The 24,766-nt window shown below is 33.1% G+C and overlaps 1 protein-coding gene and 2 long non-coding RNA genes across 3 annotated transcripts in view; all 3 read right to left on the reverse strand.

Annotated features, from left to right (window-relative positions):
• The window catches only part of LOC138138939 (uncharacterized), a 165,684-nt gene that overhangs the window by 46,662 nt on the left and 94,256 nt on the right, over positions 1-24,766 (reverse strand). The gene's annotated exons all lie outside the window — the stretch shown is intronic.
• On the reverse strand, positions 14,646-17,326 carry LOC138139246 (uncharacterized). The gene is made up of 4 exons (XM_069059453.1): positions 16,083-17,326; positions 15,823-16,030; positions 15,410-15,768; positions 14,646-15,349 (listed from the first exon to the last, which is right to left on the reverse strand). The coding sequence occupies exons 1-4, from the start codon at positions 16,299-16,301 to the stop codon at positions 14,861-14,863; spliced, it is 1,275 nt and encodes a 424-aa protein (XP_068915554.1). The 5' UTR covers positions 16,302-17,326; the 3' UTR covers positions 14,646-14,860.
• Positions 22,441-23,082, reverse strand: LOC138138997 (uncharacterized). The gene is made up of 2 exons (XR_011162179.1): positions 22,945-23,082; positions 22,441-22,879 (listed from the first exon to the last, which is right to left on the reverse strand). It is a non-coding gene; the product is annotated as an uncharacterized lncRNA (long non-coding RNA).

Below are 24,766 nucleotides of genomic sequence, written 5' to 3' on the forward strand. Positions count from 1 at the left end.
AAAATATGAAACGGAATCGGATGACCCCTCTAGTATTTGGTGAAATATTTTTATAACCGATTTTACTTGATTGGTGATTAAAAAATACTCAAAATTTCTTAAAATTATCCCATTCACAAACGAATAAAAAAGTCGGATTCCGAATCATTCTTCAATTCCCGCAAAGGTACTTTTGGGGAATTCGTGTTCCTCAAAAGTACCTTTACGTGATATCAATTTTAAGGTTACGTTCTATTTAAAATGATGTTACAGGCAATGCTGGTTTTTCTGAGCCTTTTTAAAAAGACCTAATTATTTTGAAGACAAGTTTGTCATTAAATTATTATCAATAGGAATCCCACTGCAACCTCATTCGTAAAAATGTAAAATATGAAACGTAATTGGGTGACCCCTCTAGTATTTGGCGAAATATTTTTATAACCGATTTTACTTGATTTGTGATTAAAAAATACTCAAAATTCCTTGAAATTATCCCAAACCCAAATAAATGAAAAAGCCAGATTCCGAATCATTCTCCAATTCCCGCAAAGGTACTTTTGGGGAATTTGTGTTCCTCAAAAGTACCTTTACGTGATATGCCTTTTAGGAGTATGTTCAATTGGAAATGATGTTACAGACTATGCTGGCCTTTCTGAACCTTTTTAAAAAGACCTAATTATTTTGAAGTCAAAGTTAACATTGAATTGTTATCAACAGGAATCCTGCTGCAACCCCACTCTTAAAAATGTAAAATATGAGCGGAATCGGGTGACCCCTCTAGTATTTGGCGAAATATTTTTACAACCGATTTTACTTGATTGGTGATTAAAAAATACTCAAAATTCCTTGAAATTATCCCAAACACAAATAAATAAAAAAGCCGGATTCCGAATCATTCCCCAATTCCCGCAAAGGTACTTTTCGGGAATTTGTGTTCCTCAAAAGTACCTTTACGTGATATGCGTTTTAGGAGTATGTTACATTGGAAATGATGTTACAGACTATGCTGGCCTTTCTGAACTTTTTTAAAAAGACCTAATTATTTTGAAGTCAAAGTTAACATTGAATTGTTATCAACAGGAATCCTGCTGCAACCCCACTCTTAAAAATGTAAAATATGAGACGGAATCGGGTGACCCCTCTAGTATTTGGCGAAATATTTTTACAACCGATTTTACTTGATTGGTGATTAAAAAATACTCAAAATTCCTTGAAATTATCCCAAACACAAATAAATAAAAAAGCCGGATTCCGAATCATTCTCCAATTCCCGCAAAGGTACTTTTGGGGAATTTGTGTTCCTCAAAAGTACCTTAACGTGATATGCGTTTTAGGAGTATGTTCAATTGGAAATGATGTTACAGATTATCCTGGCCCTTCTGAGCCTTTTTAAAAAGACCTAATTATTTTGAAGACAAATTTGTCATTAAATTATTACCAATAGGAATCCCGCTGCAACCCCACTCGTAAAAATGTAAAATATGAAACGGAATCGGATGACCCCTCTAGTATTTGGTGAAATATTTTTATAACCGATTTTACTTGATTGGTGATTAAAAAATACTCAAAATTTCTTAAAATTATCCCATTCACAAACGAATAAAAAAGTCGGATTCCGAATCATTCTTCAATTCCCGCAAAGGTACTTTTGGGGAATTCGTGTTCCTCAAAAGTACCTTTACGTGATATCAATTTTAAGGTTACGTTCTATTTAAAATGATGTTACAGGCAATGCTGGTTTTTCTGAGCCTTTTTGAAAAGACCTAATTATTTTGAAGACAAGTTTGTCATTAAATTATTATCAATAGGAATCCCACTGCAACCTCATTCGTAAAAATGTAATATATGAAACGGAATTGGGTGACCCCCCTAGTATTTGGCGAAATATTTTTATAACCGATTTTACTTGATTTGTGATTAAAAAATACTCAAAATTCCTTGAAATTATCCCAAACACAAATAAATAAAAAAGCCGGATTCCGAATCATTCTCCAATTCCCGCAAAGGTACTTTTGGGGAATTTGTGTTCCTCAAAAGTACCTTTACGTGATATGCGTTTTAGGAGTATGTTCAATTGGAAATGATGTTACAGACTATGCTGGCCTTTCTGAACTTTTTTAAAAAGACCTAATTATTTTGAAGTCAAAGTTAACATTGAATTGTTATCAACAGGAATCCTGCTGCAACCCCACTCTTAAAAATGTAAAATATGAGACGGAATCGGGTGACCCCTCTAGTATTTAGCGAAATATTTTTACAACCGATTTTACTTGATTGGTGATTAAAAAATACTCAAAATTCCTTGAAATTATCCCAAACACAAATAAATAAAAAAGCCGGATTCCGAATCATTCTCCAATTCCCGCAAAGGTACTTTTGGGGAATTCGTGTTCCTCAAAAGTACCTTTACGTGATATGCGTTTTAGGAGTATGTTCAATTGGAAATGATGTTACAGATTATCCTGGCCCTTCTGAGCCTTTTTAAAAAGACCTAATTATTTTGAAGACAAATTTGTCATTAAATTATTACCAATAGGAATCCCGCTGCAACCCCACTCGTAAAAATGTAAAATATGAAACGGAATCGGATGACCCCTCTAGTATTTGGTGAAATATTTTTATAACCGATTTTACTTGATTGGTGATTAAAAAATACTCAAAATTTCTTAAAATTATCCCATTCACAAACGAATAAAAAAGTCGGATTCCGAATCATTCTTCAATTCCCGCAAAGGTACTTTTGGGGAATTCGTGTTCCTCAAAAGTACCTTTACGTGATATCAATTTTAAGGTTACGTTCTATTTAAAATGATGTTACAGGCAATGCTGGTTTTTCTGAGCCTTTTTAAAAAGACCTAATTATTTTGAAGACAAGTTTGTCATTAAATTATTATCAATAGGAATCCCACTGCAACCTCATTCGTAAAAATGTAAAATATGAAACGTAATTGGGTGACCCCTCTAGTATTTGGCGAAATATTTTTATAACCGATTTTACTTGATTTGTGATTAAAAAATACTCAAAATTCCTTGAAATTATCCCAAACCCAAATAAATGAAAAAGCCGGATTCCGAATCATTCTCCAATTCCCGCAAAGGTACTTTTGGGGAATTTGTGTTCCTCAAAAGTACCTTTACGTGATATGCCTTTTAGGAGTATGTTCAATTGGAAATGATGTTACAGACTATGCTGGCCTTTCTGAACATTTTTAAAAAGACCTAATTATTTTGAAGTCAAAGTTAACATTGAATTGTTATCAACAGGAATCCTGCTGCAACCCCACTCTTAAAAATGTTAAATATGAGACGGAATCGGGTGACCCCTCTAGTATTTAGCGAAATATTTTTACAACCGATTTTACTTGATTGGTGATTAAAAAATACTCAAAATTCCTTGAAATTATCCCAAACACAAATAAATAAAAAAGCCGGATTCCGAATCATTCTCCAATTCCTGCAAAGGTACTTTTGGGGAATTCGTGTTTCTCAAAAGTACCTTTACGTGATATCAATTTTAAGGTTACGTTCTATTGGAAATGATGTTACAGACAATGCTGGCCTTTCTGAGCCTTTTTAAAAAGAACTAATTATTTTGAAGACAAAGTTGTCATTCAATGACAATAGGAATCCCGCTGCAACCCCGTTCGTAAAAATGTAAAATATGAAACAGAATCGAGTTACCCCTCTAGTATTTGGCGAAATATTTTTATAACCGATTTTACTTGATTGGTGATTAAAAATTTTTTAAAATTCCTTGAAATTATCCCAATCACAAACGAATAAACAAGCCGGATTCCGAATCATTCTTCAATTCACGCAAAGGTACTTTTAGGGAATTCGTGTTCCTCAAAAGTACCTTTACGTGATATCAATTTTAAGGTTAGGTTCTATTTAAAATGATGTTAAAGACAATGCTGGCTGTTCTGAGCCTTTTTAAAAAGACCTAATTATTTTGAAGACAAGTTTGTCATTAAATTATTATCAATAGGAATCCCGCTGCAACCCCATTCGTAAAAATGTAAAATATGAAACGGAATCGTGTGACCCCTCTAGTATTTGGCGAAATATTTTTACAACCGATTTTACTTGATTGGTGATTAAATAATACTCAAAATTCCTTGAAATTATCGCAATCACAAACGGATAAACCATTCTTCAGTTCTCGCAAAGGTACTTTTGGGGAATTCGTGTTCTTCGAATGTACCTTTACGTGATATCAAATTTGAGGTTATGTTGTATTGGAAATGATGTTACAGAGTATGTTGCCCTTTCTGACCCTTTTTATAAAGACCTAATTATCTTGAAGACATAGTTGACAATAAATTATTATCAGCATGAATCCCGCTGCAGCCCCATTCTTAAAAATGAATGAACGAATGGGAATCTGATTGGAATAGCATAAACATAACCGACATAACCAAAAAATCTTTTTGATGTCATCTCAAGTTAAAAAATTCGGTCATTGCCAATTACGAGACAAAAAACCACAAGTGCTTTTCAATTGTTTTATTGCCAACAGACTCTGTCATTGTTCATCACGTGAAAATAGAAATTGATGTGTCTGAAAATAAAATTTTTTTCACAAATTGTTTGTTTACAATTTATGAAATTTAATCCACGGTTAATGGGTGCAGTTTACGTCCAAAGGAGTCCAGGGGTTCTTTTTTCTCAACAGTACCAGTCTGAATGTGCATTTCAACACCTTACTGTACATTATATACAATAACACACCGATACGTTTTAATTATTATTATTTAAATAAAACAAAATGCATATTTTATTTTCAGTAAACAATCAACTGCTTGTTAGAAATACTTCTCAAAACCTAAAAAATTAACATTTATTTCATCAAAGTACAAGATCGTTCCTAATAATCTTGCCCGACTTACTCCTTCTTACAACACCTAATTAGGCCCCATATTTTAAACAAAGGATACATTACATTTCGATTCTAAATCTATAAATAGTTCATTCTCTGGAAATCAGGATCAAGCACCGATCAGGTGTTCAACATCGCCGTCCTTGCAATGGCTTGCAATAAAAAATATTATGGTTATTTACAAATTACTACAGCTAAAATATACAGCGTGTTTGTTTAATATTCCTCCACATTATGTTAATGCAAAATACAATCAATTTTCCCTCAATCATTTTTGCCTTAAACCTGAATTTCATTCTCTATTAAAAAAATGTTTGCAAACAACTGATTTTTTTTTGCTTATGACTCACATTAAGCCGGAAGCCAAGTATCAGTTTTACAATTCTTGAGGTTATATAGGTATGTTCTACTGGAAATGATGTTACAGACTAGGCTGGCCTTTCTGAGCCATTTTAAAAAGACTTAATTATTTTGAAGACAAAGTTGACATTAAATTGTTATCAACAGTAATCCCGCTGCAACCCCATTCTATAAAATGTTAAATGTGAAACGGAATCGGGTGGCCCTTCTAGTATTTGGGGAAATATTTTTTTCAACCGATTTTACTTGATTGGTGATTAAAAAATACTCAAAATTCTTTGAAATTATCCCAATCAGAAACGAATAAAAAGCCGGATTCCGGATCATTCTTCAATTCCCGCAAAGGTACTTTTGGGGAATTCGTGTTCTTCAAAAGTACCTTTACGTGATATCACTTTTAAGGTTATGTTCTATTGGAAATGATGTTACAGAGAATGCTGGCATTTCTGAGCTTTCTAAAAAAAGCCTAATATATTGTAATTAGCATGTACTACATCTCTTCGGTGCAGGCGACTTTTTTTTTTTTTTTTTTTTCATTGTGTGGATGACAGACAATACTTTTTTTTTTCTTTATCCTCGAACGCTACACTTCCGGATTTGCAATTTTTCAAGTTCGTACATTGTCAAAGTGAAATCCGTTAATTCAGTAATTGAATACATAGGATGCTGCAGTTCCGGATATTTTAATCATTTTACGGAAATATTCAATAAAATTCTGGAAGTACCGCGTTCACGAAGACAAAGTTAACATAAAATTATTGTCAACAAGAATTTCGCTGAAACCCAATCTTAAAATTATTAAATATGAAAGAAAATCGGGTGACCCCTAATTTAAAATATCCTTTTCAGACGACCACTGTGAAATATGACACACTTCACACGGTTTCTCCTTAGTGAAAATTTAAAATTGCAAACGATTTCAACACGAACACGAACGAACAGCCTAACCGTGTACAATGAAAAATTTGAGAAATGTGATTGGCCGACAGCTGTGTGTTTTTATATTGTACACGGGCCGATGATTAACGATGTCTATCTCCCCGCAACGGCATAATTATTTTGTCCGCAGCTCTGTCGAATGATATTTGAAGTTTGAAGGGATGCCTAGTATTAGCGTTTTTTTTTGTGGTCGTCGGAAAAATATCGTGTATACCACGTGTTGAAAATTCGATTTCATTTTCAACTCTTGATATACAATATACTATTCAATGGTTAATTATAAGAGAATGCATGTTTTTTGTAACAGCTATTGGCTCCCATTTGCTATTTAAATTCTTTAAAATGAGGGTTGCCAATTGCTTCCTAATGACATTTTAAGGTCAACTTTCTCATTAAAATACGTCTTCTAGAAAATAGAATTTGATCTGTCCGAAGATTGTTTTTCAAAAATTGTTTGTTTGCATTTTTTCGAAATTAATCCACCTTTTATGGGCGCACTATACATCCAACGATACTTTCAAGGAGTCCTTGTTTCTCAACAGTACCAATCTGTATCTAGGGGTTGCGCAACAAATTTCGAGAATATAATTTTATGTAAAATTTAATATTTTATAAATTGACGGGGGATGGGGTGTGGAACGTGTGCGGTGGAAGTCCTAAAATACTTTTCATTTTGTTCATGTCATCTCCAATTAAACAGTTTATAAGCGTAGTACAAAAATAAATCAAAAATGCTACATCAACGGGAGTGGTAAGAATAGCGTAAACATCGGGAAAGGCTCCATTTCAAGCGTTCCCACAGCGAAACAAAAAAATCGCGCGGGAAAGTTTTACAACTTCGGCGAAAACTGATCGTTTGATTTAATGACGCCGGCTATACAATATGTACTTATCAGGCCTGGAATGAAGATTACGTTTTTAAGATAAACAGAAAACACGATCTTAATATTACTTGAAGAGCCAATTCTATGCACTAATATTTTTGTCGAATTAATTTAATTAAAAATAAATAAAGTAATCCAAACACATTAAAACACAATCTTGTCCGGGTTAATTATACAACTAGTAATACTTCTTATAATAATGAATTAATAATTAATTGAGAACGAAAGACCAACAATTCCACAATTTCAGAAGAATTGGGATAATATCAATACCAAACGAATAATTGCCAATGACTTAATCTTTAAATCACCTAGAGACTTGGCTCGTTATAAAGGCGGCCGTACACCAAGGCAACAATTGGCAACATGTTGCCTGCAACATTTTCTATTAATCTTGCCGGTGATTACTAAAAAATGTTGCGGGCAACATGTTGCCAATTGTTGCCTTGGTGTAAGGCCGCCTTTAGGCTTTGCAATGCCGAAAATCTTGGTTACATGCAATACCTTCTCCTAATATTGGTACTCTTTTAGATAACACTTCCTTCCAAGTTTGTATTCGTTTAATATTGGGTTGTAATCTTTGTACACCTCATATTTGCAAATGCACGAAAGTTGACTAAATTGGCATCCACGGTCTAAGTTGTTCAAAAAGCAGTGGTAGATTTTCCTGACACACTGAAATTAATTCTATTATCAACCGGGCTTTGACTTCTATTCATGTTAATTCAACTTTAGAACCAAACGGACTGTCTCGGGATGACGGAAAACGCCCAGATGGGATTAAAGGTTTGGGACGTTACTGTTGTAGATACACTTGCAGATAGTTACGTTTTGAAAACTTCTGAAGTTTGCAAACGCAAACATAGCAAATATAGTTCAATTATTTCATCAAATTATGTATTTAAAGGTTTAGCCTTTGAAACCTTAGACCCTTGGTGCAAAGAAGCCATCGATTTCATTAATGTCATCGGAATCCGCAAAGGTACTTTTGGGGAATTCGTATTCTTCAAAAGTACCTTTACGAGATATCAATTTTAAGGTTATGTTCTATTGGAAATGATGTTACAGAGTATGTTGGCCTTTCTGAACCTTTTTATAAAGACCTAATTATCTTGAAGACAAAGTTGACATTAAATTATTATCAACAGGAATCCCGCTTCAACCTCTCTAGTATTTGACGAAGTATTGCTTACAACCGATCCTACTTGATTAGTGATTAAAAAATACTAAAAATCCCTTGAAATTATCCCAATCACAAACAAATAAATCATTCTTCAGTTCTCGCAAAGGTACTTTTGGGGAATTCGTGTTCTTCAAAAGTACCTTTACGTGATATCAAATTTGAGGTTATGTTCTATTGGAAATGATGTTACATAGTATGTTGCCCTTTGTGAGCCTTTTTAAAAAGACCTAATTATCTTGAAGACAAAGTTGACATTAAATTATTATCAAAATTAATCCCGCTACAGCCCCATTCTTAAAAATGAATGAATGAAAGGGAATCTGATTGGAATAGCATAAACATAACCGGCATAACCAAAAATCTATTTAATGTCATCTCAAGTTAAAAAATCCGGTCAGTGCCAATTACGAGACAAAAAACCACCAGTACTTTTCAACTGTTTCATTGCCAACAGACTAAGAGGTCGATTTCAAGTTGACTTGCAACTTGTATTGTCATGGTAACGGCACAAAATTGCAAATTTGAGAAAGATGACGCATATTAGTAATTAATGTGTACGACAAAGATAGCTACACATTTGCGCTGCACCACCTATTTGACACCCTGACTTGAAATCGGGCTCTCAGTCATTGTTCATCACGTGAAAATAAAAATTGATCTGTCCGAAGATGATTTTTTTACAAATTGTTTGTTTGCATTTTATCGAATTTAATCCACGGTTTATGGGTGCACTTTACATCGAAAGGAGTCCAGGGGTTCTTACTGTACATTATATAAAATAACACCGAGACTTTTTAATAAAAAAATAAAATAAAAATAACACCCTGTATAAAATAACACACCGATACGTTTTAATTGTTATTATTTAAATAAAACAAAATGCAAATTTTATTTTCAGTAAACAATCAACTGCTTGTAAGAAATACTGCTCAAAACCTAAAAAATTAACATTTATTTCATCAAAGTACAAGATCGTTCCTAAAAATCTTGCCCGACTTACTCCTCCTTACAACACCTAATTAGGCCCCACATTTTAAACATAGGCTACATTAAATTTCGATTCTAAATCTATAAATAGTTCATTCTCTCGAAACCAGGGTCAAGCACCGATCAGGTGTTCAACATCGCCGTCCTTGCAATGGCTCGCAAGGTACTTTTGAGGAATTCGTGTTCCTCAAAAGTACCTTCACGTGATATGCGTTTTAGGAGTATGTTCAATTGGAAATGATGTTACAGACTGTGCTGGCCTTTTTGATCCTTTTTAAAAATACCTAATTATCTTGAAGACAAAGTTGACATTAAATTATTATCAACAGGAATCCCGCTGCAATCTCATTCTTACAAGTGTTAAATATGAAAGGGAATCGGGTGACCCCTCTAGTATTTGGCGACAATTTTTTACAACTGATATTACTTGATTAGTGATAAAAAACACTAAAAATGCTTGAAGTTATCCCAATCACAAACGAATAAATAAGCTGGATTCCGAATCATTCTTCAATTCTCGCAAAGGTACTTTTGGGGAACTTACGTTCTTCAAAAGTACCTTTACGTGATATCAATTTTATCGTAATCACAAACGAACAAAAAAGCCGGATTCCGAATCATTCTTCAATTCTCGCAAAGGTACTTTTGGGGAATTCGTGTTTTTCAAAAGTACCTTTACGTGGTGTCAATTTTGAGGTTATATAAGTATGTTCTACTGGAAATGATGTTACAGAGTAGGTATGTCCGCCTCTCTGAGTTTTTTATAAAGACCTAATTATTTTGAATACCAAGTTGACATTAAATTATTATCAACAGGAATGCCGCTGCAACCCCATTCTTAAAAATATTAAATATGACAGGGAATCGGGTGACCCTCTAGTATTTGGGAAATGTTTTTTACAACGGATGTTAATTGATTAGTGAAAAGAAAAATACTTGAAATTATCCCAATCACAAACGAATTAAAAAGCCGGATTCCGAATCATTCTTCAATTCTCGCAAAGGTACTTTTGAGGAATTTATGTTCTTCAAAAGTACCTTTACGTCATATCAATTTTGAGGTTATATAGGTATGTTCTACTGGAAATGATGTTACAGAGTATGACGGCCTCTCTGAGCCTTTTTAAAAAGACCTAATTATCTTGAAGGCAAAGTTGACATTAAATTATTATCAACAGGAATCCCGCAGTAACCCCATTTAAAAAAAATATTAAATATGAAATGGAATCGAGTGACTCTTCTAGTATTTGGCGAAATATTTTTTACATCCGATTTTACTTCATTAGTGATTATTAAACAGTACTAAAAATACTTGCAATTGTCCAAATCACAAACGAATTAAAAAGCACTGATTCCGAATATACCTTCGATTCTCGTAAAGGTACTTTTGGGGAATTCGTGTTCTTCAAAAGTATCTTTACGTGATATCAATTTTTTAAGGTTATGTTCTATTCGAAATGATGTTACATAAACATGAATTTATATTATTAAAAAAACAAATCTTGAAGACAAAATTGACCCTAAAATGATATTAGAAACTAGAAATTATAAATAGAAAATGGAGTCGACTAACCTTTCGTTTAAAAAGTCTTTTCAAAGTTTTTGATTCAAATCTTTTTTGTAAGTATAGACCACCTGGAGTCTCCTTGACATAGATTAAAGATTGCAAAAGTGGATAAAGTGTCTCTCAATAATTGAAATTTATTTTAATTCTTTACTTGCATTTTTTATTTTCTTAACAGTTTTCACAAAAATAATTTTTAATTTTACAAAATTTACAAAAGGAGTAGTTTTTCAAATGGTTGAACGACAAAAAAATATCCTTTCCCGTAAGGGAACAGAAACTCCTTGAAAGTATCATTAGATACAGTCAATGAAGATTATGTACCTAATGAAACTTTCAGGGAGTTTCTGTTTCTCAAAAGTGCCAATTCGTATGTAGAGGGTTGCGGCACAGATTAGTAAGGCAGTTATGAGGAAAACAAAATTTTTGATTAGCCATTAATGTTGTGACAGTTTTTAAGATGATTGCATCATTTTAAAAAACTTCTACGAGATTTTGGATTTTGAAAAAAAAAGTGGAGGGTGAAACTTGAAAAAAAGTTACTGTTTGTTCGTCATCTGAAATTAGACAGTTAAGGTTTGTAGTATTTTCCTTTTTTGTACATAAAAAAGTTTGGGGGTTGAAAGGGGGTGGGAGGGTATTTTCTTGTCACACTGTTAACATTAAAACTAAGAATTCTTAGTGTGAACAATCAATGCTAAAAACAAAAAAATTATGGGAGCAAATTTACAAAAGGGGGTAGTTTTTCAAAGGGTTGAGCGTAAAACAACAAAAAAATATAATTGCCCTTGATAATAGAGTTTATGTATCTAATGATACTTTCAAGGAGTTTCGGTTTCTCAAAAGTACCAATTCGTGTGTAGGGGGTTGCGGCACAGATTTGTAAATAAGCCAGTTATGAGCAAAACAAAATTTTTGATTAGCCATTAATGTTGTGACAGTTTTTAAGATGATCGCATCATTTTAAAAAACTTCTACGAGATTTTGGATTTTGAAAAAAAAAGTTGAGGGTGAAACTTGAAAAAAAGTTACTGTTTGTTCGTCATCTGAAATTAGACAGTTAAGGTTTGTAGTATTTTCCTTTTTTGTACATAAAAAAGTTTGTGGGTTGAAAGGGGGTGGGAGGGTATTTTCTTGTCACACTGTTAACATTAAAACTAAGAATTCTTAGTGTGAACAATCAATGCTAAAACAAAAAAATTATGGGAGCAAATTTACAAAAGGGGGTAGTTTTTCAAAGGGTTGAGCGTAAAACAACAAAAAAATATAATTGCCCTTGATAATAGAGTTTATGTATCTAATGATACTTTCAAGGAGTTAGGGTTTCTCAAAAGTACCAATTCGTGTGTAGGGGGTTGCGGCACAGATTTGTAAATAAGCCAGTTATGAGCAAAACAAAATTTTTGATTAGCCATTAGTCGTGTTGTGACAGTTTTTAAGATCATCACAACACTTTAAAAAACTTTTACGACATTTAGGAATTGTGAAAGTTAACGCAGGGGGTGAAAATAAAAAAAAATACCGTTGATCATTATCCGAAATTAGACAGTTAACGTTTGTGGTATTTTGCTTTCACAAACATAAAGAAAGGTTGGAGGGTAACTTCTTATCAAAATTGTTAACATTAGAACTAAAAATTCTTGGGGTTAACGAAAAATATTGCAAAAAAATATTGATTATTCATTGGATTTATTTCACAAAAAGAGGTAGTTTTACAAATTGTTGATTAAAACGGGATGAAGGATATGATTGATCATGTGGAAGAACTTATTTAAAGGCAGATTTTTATTATGCCAAAATAAGAATAATAATAATAATTTATAAACATTTTGTCAATTAAAATAAGGGTTGAAAACCAGTTTTATGGCAATGAAATAGCTGTCCAAATTTGAAAATAATTTCGTAATGTATTTCACCACCTAGGGGACAATAGCCAAGTTAAACTCATTACAGTGTCGATACAGTGTTAGTTCATGTAGTGGGCAGCACATACCAATGAGATCTTGATACCTCAAAGGTACCTTTCCGTTGCATGGAATTTCGAGGAGCTCCTCGAAATTCCCAAATTCTCCTCGAAAGTACCATTCCGTGCTACAAATCTCCTCAAAAGTATCTTTCCCCATACATATATATATATATATATATATATACAGGTATCCCCAAAAAAGAAGACGAGTCTATAACTCCGTTATTTATCGGAAGATTTTAATTATCTGTACACCATTTTAAATGGTTGTTAATAGGCTACAAAATGGCCTAATAAATTCAAGTATAGCCCCATGGGCTTCAAGGGTAAACTGTCAAAATATTTTGTTTCAAATGGGATTACATATTTTTTTTAGTAATTCTACTATCGTCTATATTCCATTTTGCGCTAAACATTGGCGGCATATCTGCGCAATCCCACATGTTATTATTTGTCATTTGTTTTTCCAGCTACCTTAATTTGGTTATTTATTAATTATTACATTGTAACGCAATGCATTTTGATAGCTTTTCGCTTGGTGCTCGTCATTTGTTTCAAAAGTTAGTGAAACGTTTCGACTTCCTTGACTTTTCCTCGATGAAACTTTCCTCCCTCATTTGGTGTATTGTTGGTTGCAGCATTCTCTCGGAGAGTATTTCTTTTGCCGAAAAATACGAAATAAAAATAATAAGTAAAGAAATATTTATGGATCCTACGTTGTGTTTTATTTTTTATTTTGTTTAATTAGAGTCTAACGAGAGGCCGTACCTTTGGAAGGTTTTTCAAAAAATGGAATTAAAACGATAGAGCACACTTCACTTAAATAATCGAGTGTGGTGGCATTTGGTTCCAACAAATGGTAGAAATAAATAAATAAATTTAATAACAGAAGTTGGTGGGAATTATGGCGCGAACAGCATTATAAGAATTTCAGATGCGAACTATGTGATCCAATGTAGATTTAAATTATCCCCCATTTAATTGAACTTGACGCGGTAACCCTGGAAACTTTCAGTCAAAGCCTGGTCTACTCGGGTGATTGAAAATAAAAGGGAAAAAGGTTCTAACAGACTTATAGGGTCCTCTCTTCACGTGTCAGCTGGCCTAGTTTGGTCGCTGTCCCGTTTACGGGTGACGCGGCTGTTTGTGCACGCAGGACCACAGCTAATTGAGCGCGACGGACACTGCGGTAGCTTCCCCGACGGCGAAGGCTCCCAAGTAGTGGATAATTAATGAAGCTATTTTAAAATAAGTTTGTAATAGATCGCCTTGGCGAGAACACGTTTTCCCAATCGGTAAATGCAAGAAAATCACATACTTCGCGATAAAGAAATTAATTCAAGATTCTAAAGTCATCAAATGCTCAAAGAAAATAATATAATCTTTATTTTAGAACGATAAATAACTAAATGCTGTTTGACTAATTAAATCGCGACTAATAATTAATTCGTAATTTTCATTCTCTTTCTCTCTACGACTACCTGGGTTTACCGTTACCCTGTTGTCTCTGTTTTCTACCGACTCCCTTGCTACTTTGCTTTATTACATTTCTAACTAAAAGTGCAAACGATTCTAGTTATTTTCTACGATAAAGCGCTCTGTTTCTAATTTGCAATTCTCGCCCTTTAATTACAAATATGCCACAAATTTGAGAATGCTAAAAAAATAAATTAACCTAATGAACATTGATTTGGTGGTTCTCTCAATTTGAAACCTGCTAACATCAAATTCATTAATTCAATTATCCCCTGATTTTAACTGGACTCCCCAAATTGTCGAACGAGTAAATTTTGCAATGTTTCTTTTCCCATAAAAACTGTTATCTTTGTATTGTGTTCGGACAGGACGTGTACCTGCATTTTCAAAGAAAGGTTGGGAGTAGGGCCCGGATTTTAGGCAATTAAAAAGTCGGAAATAGGTGCCTAAAATAGTCCCTTAAACTACTGCAAATAGTCCCTTAAAAACTGAAAATAAGCCATACTAGGTCCTTAAAGTTGTGGTTAATTAAATTAAAAAATGTGTTTTTAAAGTTTTAAGTAGGTACACACAACAAGATATTTACTAATTATTTTTTATTAATTAATATACAATACTACAAGTTTGTTAGTTATTTACATTGTTACGTATTTACATTGCATACAAGATATTGCTCTAAATTTTCTACTTTAAAACATTGTCGGTTATCCACCAAAATGGACTTATATTTTGAAAAACTTCTTTCTACCTCGCAAGAGGTAATGGGCGCAAATTTGTAATAAATTTCTTCCATTTTGGTGTCATGTTCCGGCACATCTTCACCTCTAAAAATTCTTGCCAATTCTAGAAGAAATTTGTATCCAGGATTTTTTTCAGTAACATCTTCAAGTTTTTTTAATGCTACTGCTGCTACAGGGCCTGGAGATTTTTTTAGGGAGGTAAATACGTTTTCAACAATTTTGATTGAATCGGTTAAAGGTAACCCATTTTTTTCCAATTGAGTAATACTTTCGCAGATTATTTTAAAATTACTGCGAACATAAATTAATTGGTTTTTTATTCCGGGTTTCTTCATTATAGACTGTGCTTTTTGAATAGCAACAGCAGAACTTCCATCAAAGGACATGACAACCTGTGAGTAGTTAAAAACAGTTTAACAATCAATTAATTTGCTTATCTTTTATATACTTACTTCTTTAATGGAATCAAAGTGTTCGCTGTAAAACATAGCAGCCTGAAGCCATGTTCCCCATCGTGTGAAAATTGGCTGTGGAGGCAGTGGCATTTCTTTTAGTTTTTCTTTGTACATTTCAACTCTCAAAGGTGCCTTAACGAAAATTTTTTTCACGTTCGAAATTAAATTATCCACATATTCATATTGATAGCGAATTTTTTCAGCCACTAGATTTAAAGCATGCGCTAAGCATGTGACATGCACAATTTTTGGATAAAACACCTTAAGGTGTCTACCAGATTTTATCATATATGGTGCTCCATCCGTTACAAACAAAAGAAACTTTTCAGCAACAACTCTGGTACTCCACAAGATTTCTACGCATAGAAATTTTAAATCAAAATAAATTTAAAAAAGTGAAAAACCCTTACCTAAAGATTGATTTACGAATCTAGCTATTGTCTCATGATTTGTTCTTTCTAATTGTTTAGACGCCAAAAGATAAGATTTTCCAGGTTCATCTTCTGAAAGTTTCCCAACCAGACAATTCGCCACATATCGCCCAAGTGCATCTGTTGTTTCGTCAACTGAAACCCATATGTTAAAAGGATCCAGCTCATTCCGAATGCGGTCAATAGTCTAAAAGTGAAAATAATTTTAAATTAAATATTAAAAGATAGTATGTTCATACATCTTTGTAGCATTTTGGTAAATAATTTTTCCGTAAAGTAGACTCATCCGGAATTTTTCTACCACAATATTTTGTCAGAAAATTCTGAAACGCAGGATTTTGTAGTTTGTGCCATGGTATATTGGCAGCTAAAAAGACGTTACAAAGTTCCATATTGAATGTACTATTTGCCGATTCCTCCAAGTTCTGTGTCAGCAACGTTTGCCGAAGCGGTGTCATAATGTTCTCTTTATGGATGGCCGTTTGCTCATGCTGTTGCAAGTGACATTTTTTTTCGCATATAAACTACAAAAAATAAAATTTTCAAATAAGTAAAAAATATAAAATGACATATTTTTAATTATGCTTAACTTACCAGTTTACCACAAGCTTTACAAAACATTTCTCGGGTTGATTTTATTTCATATAAATCTTTCTTGCTTGTCCACTGTAATATTTTTTCGCGTAAACTAATTTTTTGTTTCGGCATTATGTTCACTTTAAACAGGTTCACAAGAAACACGACCACTGCACGGAGATAAAGTAAACGAGAAATGACAAATTTGTAATGCTTATATTTACGTCTCCCACCAAATTTCAGAGGAGATGGTTAATTTTATATTTCTTAAATTTTTAGAAAATGACACCCTTAAGGTTTCTCTTATTGTTTCACTTCGGGATTTTAATTTTCGTTTTTATGGCAAGGACCATTTTATAAACGTTAAAGCTTCTAACAATACCTAAGTATCAGAAAACATTAGACCGCGTATACCTGCACCCCTTCGAACAGAGGCAAACAGATAAACTCTGTAATTTATGCCAGTCCAGTCTAATGGTTTGTGGTACTTAGGTATTGTCGGAGTATTTACCGCTGACATCATGGTCCCAACCGTAAAAGCGAAAAAGTAATTCCTGTATTGTACTGCACTTTGTACATTTCAGTAATTACATCTCCTTAAATTTTAAAATCATAAAGCATTGTAAATTTTATTGAGGTACCACTTTTACATTTTCAATACCGTAAACTTCCCAGAATTCGAAAATTGGGAAAAAACCGCAAAAATGAAATTGATTTTTGGTCATTTTAGGCATGTTCAGGCAGTTAAAAGGTAAAATAGGTATTTAAAGGGCATTTTAGGCCGAATAGGCAGAATCAAATATGGCTCTAATTACTCTAATTAAGCCAGAAATCATTTATAGACAAGTTTCATACATGTGCCTTAAAAAATAAAAATAGTCCATTTTGCCTAAAATCCGGGCCCTAGTTGGGAGATTTCACTTGAGGTATGTGGTACCACTCTTGCCCACAAAGACATCAATAAAATTTACAACTGACCACCATTTCCGTCGGAAATGAACGGAATTTAAAATATTTTGTTAAAATTATTTTAAAATTAAAATTCTCAATTTATCGAACCTATTCGGACCGTTAAAATACGAACGAAAAATGCAGTGAGAGATATACCTTTCAAATTAATTGCTTTTGTTTTAATAAACGAAATTCATGAAGAAATTTCAGAATCATCTTTCTTTTCTTGGCAAGTTGACGAAACAACAGATATAAGTGCTTATTCACAATGGACATAAGACATAAGAAATACATAAGAGATACCTAAGAATAATTTGTAAATTTGGGCAATTGGAAAATAATTTTTGTGTCCATATAACTCGAATATGATTCTCCATGCTTTTTTGTACACAACAATAATGTTTACTGAGGTCACTTCTCATAAGTTACGTAAAAATTAATAGTATATACACTGCATGTATCATGAATTTCTTATGCATTATGTCAAGCTTATGTCCATTGTGAATAAGCACTAATTAGAGATGTACAGTTAATTTCAAAATTATAGAGTACACCAAATTTTCTACAGTGTGAAATGCACTTAAAGTAACGCTTAAGGTATAAGATTATATGGCAGCACTAAAATTATCCCAATAATGGAAACCAATATTGGCGTTAAGATGGTTGTCTCGGCTCGTGCAGCTGCATCCCTTTTCCTTCGTTCAGGGCAGGGATTAAAAAGTTGTGAAAGAACATGTTTTTGATGTTTATTGTAAATTTTGTTATTGTAACGAAATTCGCTTTAGTTCTTTGTGTTTTGAAAACAGTAAAGATGATTTGTAATAGTATTGTATATTTAATAAATAAATATAATTTCGTCGGTACCCATTTGTTTTGAGGCCGGCTCTGGAATTCACAATAGAGAATTGCTTGAAGCATGATTTATGGTTGGGGTGACCGCCTACTGCAATTGCGACAAAAGGAACGTTTATCTCCGGTCAAACACTTTTAAAGGGCCATATAATCTTATACCTTAAGCGTTACTTTACATTTTGTGTCAATGATCAAAGTCAATTTTGACAAACAAAATGCCTAGTCTAACCGAAAACGCGCAAATGCTCATTCTTTCCAAATTAGAAGAAGGGTGGTCGATCCGGAGGGTAGCCCAGTATTATAACATCGCGAAGAGCAGCGTGCAGAGGATAAAACAGACAATATTATGGTGTTCTAAAATATCAGCGACATTTTATGTTGTCAAACTTACCTAACCTATATAAAAAATATGATGCTCAAAGTTCAAAAAGGCATCTTTACAGATAAAAAAACTGTAACAAATCGACTTCTTGATTTTTGAGGTGTACTCGATAATTTTGAAATTAACTGTACGTATATTTTTTTCAAACTTATCTGGGTTTTCCTAATTTTTTTCAAAATCCAGCAAACGGACAAATGTTTTGGACAATATTTGTGGTATTCAGATTCCCACTAATGCTCCAACTCGATGGAATTTCACGTCAAGAGGTGTATTTACTATCTATAAAAATCACCAAAAATTAATTGAAGTTTTTGACTATATAGGGTGTCTCAGCTAAGACTTTCGAGCCTAATATTTCAGTTATTTTCCAACGGATTTTTGTGAAATTTAAACTGCAGATATTTTAGACGGTGAAGAATAAAATCCCGTTAATGCAATCACCCAAATCTTAAACACGTAATTTTTACATGCCTTTTTAAAATGTTGAATCAATTAAGATTTACACAAAAAATTGATCGTCAATAAAAAATGCTGTAGGGAAAATCTCCTCCTTGAAAGACGTCTGGTTTGCAAGAAAAAAAGCAAAAACTGTGTTAAAAGTGGCTGCGAATGTAAAAACGTAGACGCGTATGAAACAAACGCGCAATTTTGCAGAATTTTGGTTATCCCTTTTCGCAAAAGCGCAGGTGACATATTTGACGTTTATCTTGCTAACCTTACAAACACTTACAAAATTAAAGACAACATTTGGACGTAATTTATTATACTGGATGCTTTAATTCTTCCATAAAGGACTAAAACACGATCGGCATATTTTAGCAAGGTAATTAATTCACGTACGCTTCCTGTGTCTTCAAATAAATTGACGAGTCTCTTAACCTTACATTTTGTAAAGCCTACATTTGGATAGTGTTCCACGAGAAAGCGAACTGTGTCATTGAGGTTCTTACGACACTCTCCATAGGCAAAATGTTTTTCCTTTTTCAACAATATTGAAATTTCTGCCGCTTAAGTAAATTTTTAGAGTATTTTCAGTAAATTTTCACAATTTGACGTTTCTAATAAAGCGCGCCCAATTTTGACAGACTTTAAAGGATGTATAAAATGTTGCTTGGCAATTAATCATCAATTGTTTCAAAAAGTAACTGCTCAAATACCTTCAGATTTTACATTAAATTTTTAACGACAAAATCTAATCTTTTCGTTGAATCAGACAAGTGTTTGTGTAGACCCCTATTTCTTAATGTTTAACAATCTAATAATAAACGCGCATAATTTTCAATAAAGGAAAAGTGTTATAATTACATTTTTTAATTTGAGATAATTTTATTATTACTAATTGAACCTTCACGGTCTAAAATATTTGCATTTTAAATTTCATAAAAATCCGTTAGCAAATATCCGAGATATTAGGCTCGAAAGTCTTAGCTGAGACAGCCTGTATAATCGAAAATAATGAATTTCACAACGACCAACAATCTATGCGGGAGGCAATTGGTCTAAAAGGCTATTTGTTAGACATAAAATTTTGCTTTTTATTAGAAACATTTCAATAATTTCAACATTCAAAATAAATTGTATTGACAATTCCACTCAGAAAATTTCAACCAATCAGCTTGTAGTATTTTGAATAATTGGACCAATTAGGAACGAATTACACCGACTATTTCATTCACCTATCATTTGTTAAAAATGGATCAATAAAAACACAATTTTACACATTTGTTACCATGGTTTCAAAAAATTGGACCGAATATTTGGAATTGTCATGCCGAATACAACTCGATTGTACGAAATTGCGGGAAATTTTTCTCCTCATTTTACTCGTATTTGTTTCTTAGACAATTTCAACTCGTCCTACGCTCACTCGTGGAAATTGTCGTCGAAACAAATACTCGTATAATGAGATTGAAAATTTCCGGCAATTTCGTACCCTCTCGTTGTATTACTAATGACAACATAATTACACAACATTTTTTATTTACAATGCAAAAGTTTCCGATAATAATGCGGAATTTGGAAAATTGCCCCGAATGCTTGCAGCGTTTCACGTTGAATGTTAAAGGAACTTCTCTCAAAAACGAATTTCTTTGATTTTGAATCGCCTGATTCCGCGATAAGTCGGTTTCCGATGACATTAATGAAATCAATGGTTTCTTTGCACCAAGGGCGTAAGGCTTCAAAGGCTAAACCTTTGTATTGTAGTTTGACGAAATAATTGAACTATATTTGCTATGTTTGTGTTTGCAAGCCATTTCAGCGGCAAAACTTGAGACTTCAGATGTTTTCAATACGTAACTGTCTGCAAGTGTATCTACAACAGTAACGTTCCAAACTAAAAGTTGACCTTTAATCCACGGTACTAAAGTCATCCCATCTGGGCGTTTTCCGTCATCCCGAGATAGTCTGTTTGGTTCTAAAGTTGAATTAACATGAATAGAAGTCAAAAACCGGTTGATAATAGAATTAATTTCAGTGTGTCTTGAAAATCTACCACTGCTTTTGGAACAACTTAGACCGTGTATGCCAATTTCGTCAACTTTCGCATTGCATTTGCAAATATGAGGTGTACAAAGATTACAACCCAATCTTAAACCAATACAAACTTGGAAGGAAGTGTTATCTAAAAGAGTACCAATATTAGGAGAAGGTATTGCATGTAACCAAGATCATGATTCTCTGCATTGCAAAGCCTTAAAACGAGCAAGTCCCTAGATGAATTAAAGATTAAGTAATTGGCAATTATTTGTTTGATATTGATATTATCCCAATTCTTCTGAAATTGTGGAATTGTTGGTTTTTCGTTCTCATTTTCTACATCCCAGGCTGCTCTAAAGCTTCATCATAATGGTGAATAATCAGCTCATTATCCTTTGAATTTAGTAATTGAGAAACAAGCTTTTCAACGCCATGGACTGAAGATAAGAAAGCAGGGAGGCAAATATCGGAAATGCGGCGAATTCCCAATCTAATCGGTAAAGTGGACTGACACCATTGTAAATCAGTTAAACGTAAATTAAGTATTCTTTCTAAAGAAGACTTTAAAGAAGAATCAATGGAATTAACATAATTAGAAAATTTCCAAAATGGAGTTGTTCTTAAGAAAAAATTAAATTTTGGTATGAAAAGACAGCTCTTGATTAAAGTATAAGCCACGTGTCTGCTAAGAAATTCAGCTTTATTTAATAGTTATTTACATTAGAGTACGGGATGTGAATTTTCCGGCACGACAACTGGTTTCGGGCACGATGGCGCAGCCGAGTGCCTGATTAGTTGGAGGGCCGGAAAATACGTCCCGTACGACATTTGTATTAGACTTTTCGGCTGACCAAAATATTAAATCTTTTAAAAATCAAGACTAATTTTATTGTAGAATTTGACATCGTCAATAAAGAATCGAATGCTGTGGAATCAATTCCTTGACGACCGTGACCGCTCATTTGTTTTTTTCCTAACAAATTATTTGCCGGCTAAATTTTCACGGTCGTGCTTCAAAATTTGATTTTGGTGTATTAATCCAGTGAAAAAAATGTCTAGTATATAATATAGAGTGAGTTAAATGTGACACCAGAGGCAGTACAACTAGTGGCAGGACTAAATTCTGAATTATTACCACAAAAATCGAAACAACGTTACATAGGACAATTTTTTCTCACGAAAGTATGTAATAACTTTTCTTTAATTCACAAATTTTTAATAAACCATATTTTATTACAGACAGTTTTATTAATAGGTGTTTGTGGTGCCCGTCTCCGAAAGGAGTTATATACTCTGAAAATGAAAAATGTCAAGAGAAGATATTATATTGATAACTGACACAAAAACCAATATTTGTAGATCATTTGCCATTACCAATCCAAACTGGGTTGAAACTGTGAAGAAATATATGGAAGTCAGGTTAAATTGGTATTAATAAAATTGACAAATATTTGAACCTTGATTGCCCTATGGACACAAGATTGAAGTTCCTAAAATGATTCGTGATGACTGATGACCTTCCTTCAACATCAAAAACAAAATGTACTGTGTTGCAGCTACAGCTCAAACAATGGTGAGTTGTGTCACAAACTTCGATACAGTGCTTTAATCTACTTGAATTTTTAGCACTTGCTTCCAATATAACTATGTACCAGCAGACAATTCCATCACCAGTACCGTAAGAGAAGCACCAGTACAACATATTGACATTCAACCCAGAAGTAATAAAGCTGACAGTTACCAAATTGTTTCTGCATTGTTCTCTAAAGGGGAGAATTGTAACAATAATGTTTACAACTGTAATTTTACAAAATAAATTATGTTAATAATGTTGCAAATTATTAAAATGTCTTGTACTTAACCACTACTTCCTGGTGAAAACGAATCATCTTTCTTCAGGTGAATACAAGATTTTGGGGTTAGAATGTTTTGTATATTTTTATTTTCCAGTTGCACTTTAGCACTAACAGCTAGTACTGGATAAACTAGGTACACAAAACCATATATCAACATCTGTGGCTTAGTTTTATTGTGCAATTTTGCAGATATTTATGAAATACCTGACAATTGTCAAACTTTTTGACATATACAGCTGCCAACCCAATAGGTTGCATTTTCCCTGTTACGATTATTTTCTTTTTCGATCGATATAAATTAAACAAACACATTTATCGGAAAAATTATTCAGGGAAACGTGTTTTTTTACACCAAATTAAAGTAACGTATGGACACTTTAATTTTAAATTAACTGTGAAAAGAATAAATCAACGGTGTCAGCACATTTTTCCCGTACTCCACCAAATTTTTCCCACATTCCACTAGAAATTTTTGACATTGTACGGGAAATCGCACCTCCCTTGACCTAAAGTGTAAGGTAACGCTATATTTCCCAGATTGGGAGGCCGAAAAAGATTTTCAAGTGTAATTATAGTTTTTTCGGCAGTGTTTTTGAAGCCTTGGTCAAATATTGGAGAGCCTAAAAGTGCGGTGATGAGATTTTTATTTATTTTTGTTAAATTAACGATTGAATCCAGAAATATTGAGTGGTTTTGCAATCAATTCTAAAAATATTCAGTTGTTTTGCACCAAATTTAACTCCCGTGTGTGCTCACTTATTCACATCATTTTGATGTTTTTTTATGTGGAGCGGCAACGATAAATTTTACATTCAGTTTTCACGCCTACTTCGACTACAATCTTTTAGAATAACCCTCTATAATATGTTTCAAGTATTGTGGTCTCATGCCATCTAAGCCTGGTGAAAAACCGGCAGGAAAGGAATTGATAGCTTCTCGAACGTTTTGCTCATTGACTATTGAAGAAAAATCTCCCGGTTTGAAAGCGTCTGGAAAAAAAGTTCGCGAGATGGTGAAGGATTTTTTTTTTATTCTTCAGAAATATCTTCATTAAATGAAGCTAATGAGTCATCCGAGGACAATAATTTAACAGCTCATTTGATATCAAAATTGGCTACTTTTACTTTCACTTTCTTAGCTGGTGATAAATCTCTTAGAAGCGGTTCGTATTTGAGGTACTTCAAAATTAGAAAGATTTTCTTTTAATATGCTTATTCAATGACTTATCAGATTTCTCGGCTACATTGAAAGCTCTATAGGAAAAAAGCAAAAGATTCTTTCTGTTTTTTTATTAGATAATAAAAATAAAGTAATAATGGAAAACATCCGATAGGCTATGGAATATTGTAACTTGTAACGTCCACAAATCAACAGATGACGCCATATTTGGTGCTCAAAAAAAATCAAGGCGTTTGCATTCTATTTGTCCTCATTTTATCTACCGGGTGATCAAGAAGGACTGTTTAAGTTGGCAGTACAATTAAGAAAAATTTTTAATTCGGTTATTTATAACACTGCAACCGAAAGTTACTCCTGTTATACGATTTAAAATACAATTCAGTGTTACCAACTTAAACAGTCCTTCTTGATCACTCCGTATGTCAGACGAAAACAAATTATGTTTATTTTTGAAAACTGAATAGATCGATGTTAGTGGTATCTTGCCTTTAGTATAAATACTTTATTTTATTTTATTTAATATCTGTCAAAGATAACCTCAAAATTTACACTTAAATAATGTTTTTTAAGACTTTGCGTAAACTAACACGAAAAACATTGTTCAATATTCATGCGCTGTCAATTTTCAGGTGTTCGTCCTGGTTTGCAT

This window comes from Tenebrio molitor, chromosome 9, assembly GCF_963966145.1.
Source record: "Tenebrio molitor chromosome 9, icTenMoli1.1, whole genome shotgun sequence".
NCBI classification, from domain to species: Eukaryota; Metazoa; Arthropoda; class Insecta; order Coleoptera; family Tenebrionidae; genus Tenebrio; species Tenebrio molitor.

Coding starts and splice junctions, on each gene's coding strand:
- LOC138139246 (XM_069059453.1), bottom strand. CDS start 16,301: ATGACACCGCTTCGGCAAACGTTGCTGACACAGAACTTGGAGGAATCG. Junction 15,769..15,822: donor ATTCGTAAATCAATCTTTAG/GTAAGGGTTTTT, acceptor TTCTATGCGTAG/AAATCTTGTGGAGTACCAGA. Junction 15,350..15,409: donor ACTTTGATTCCATTAAAGAA/GTAAGTATATAA, acceptor AACTACTCACAG/GTTGTCATGTCCTTTGATGG.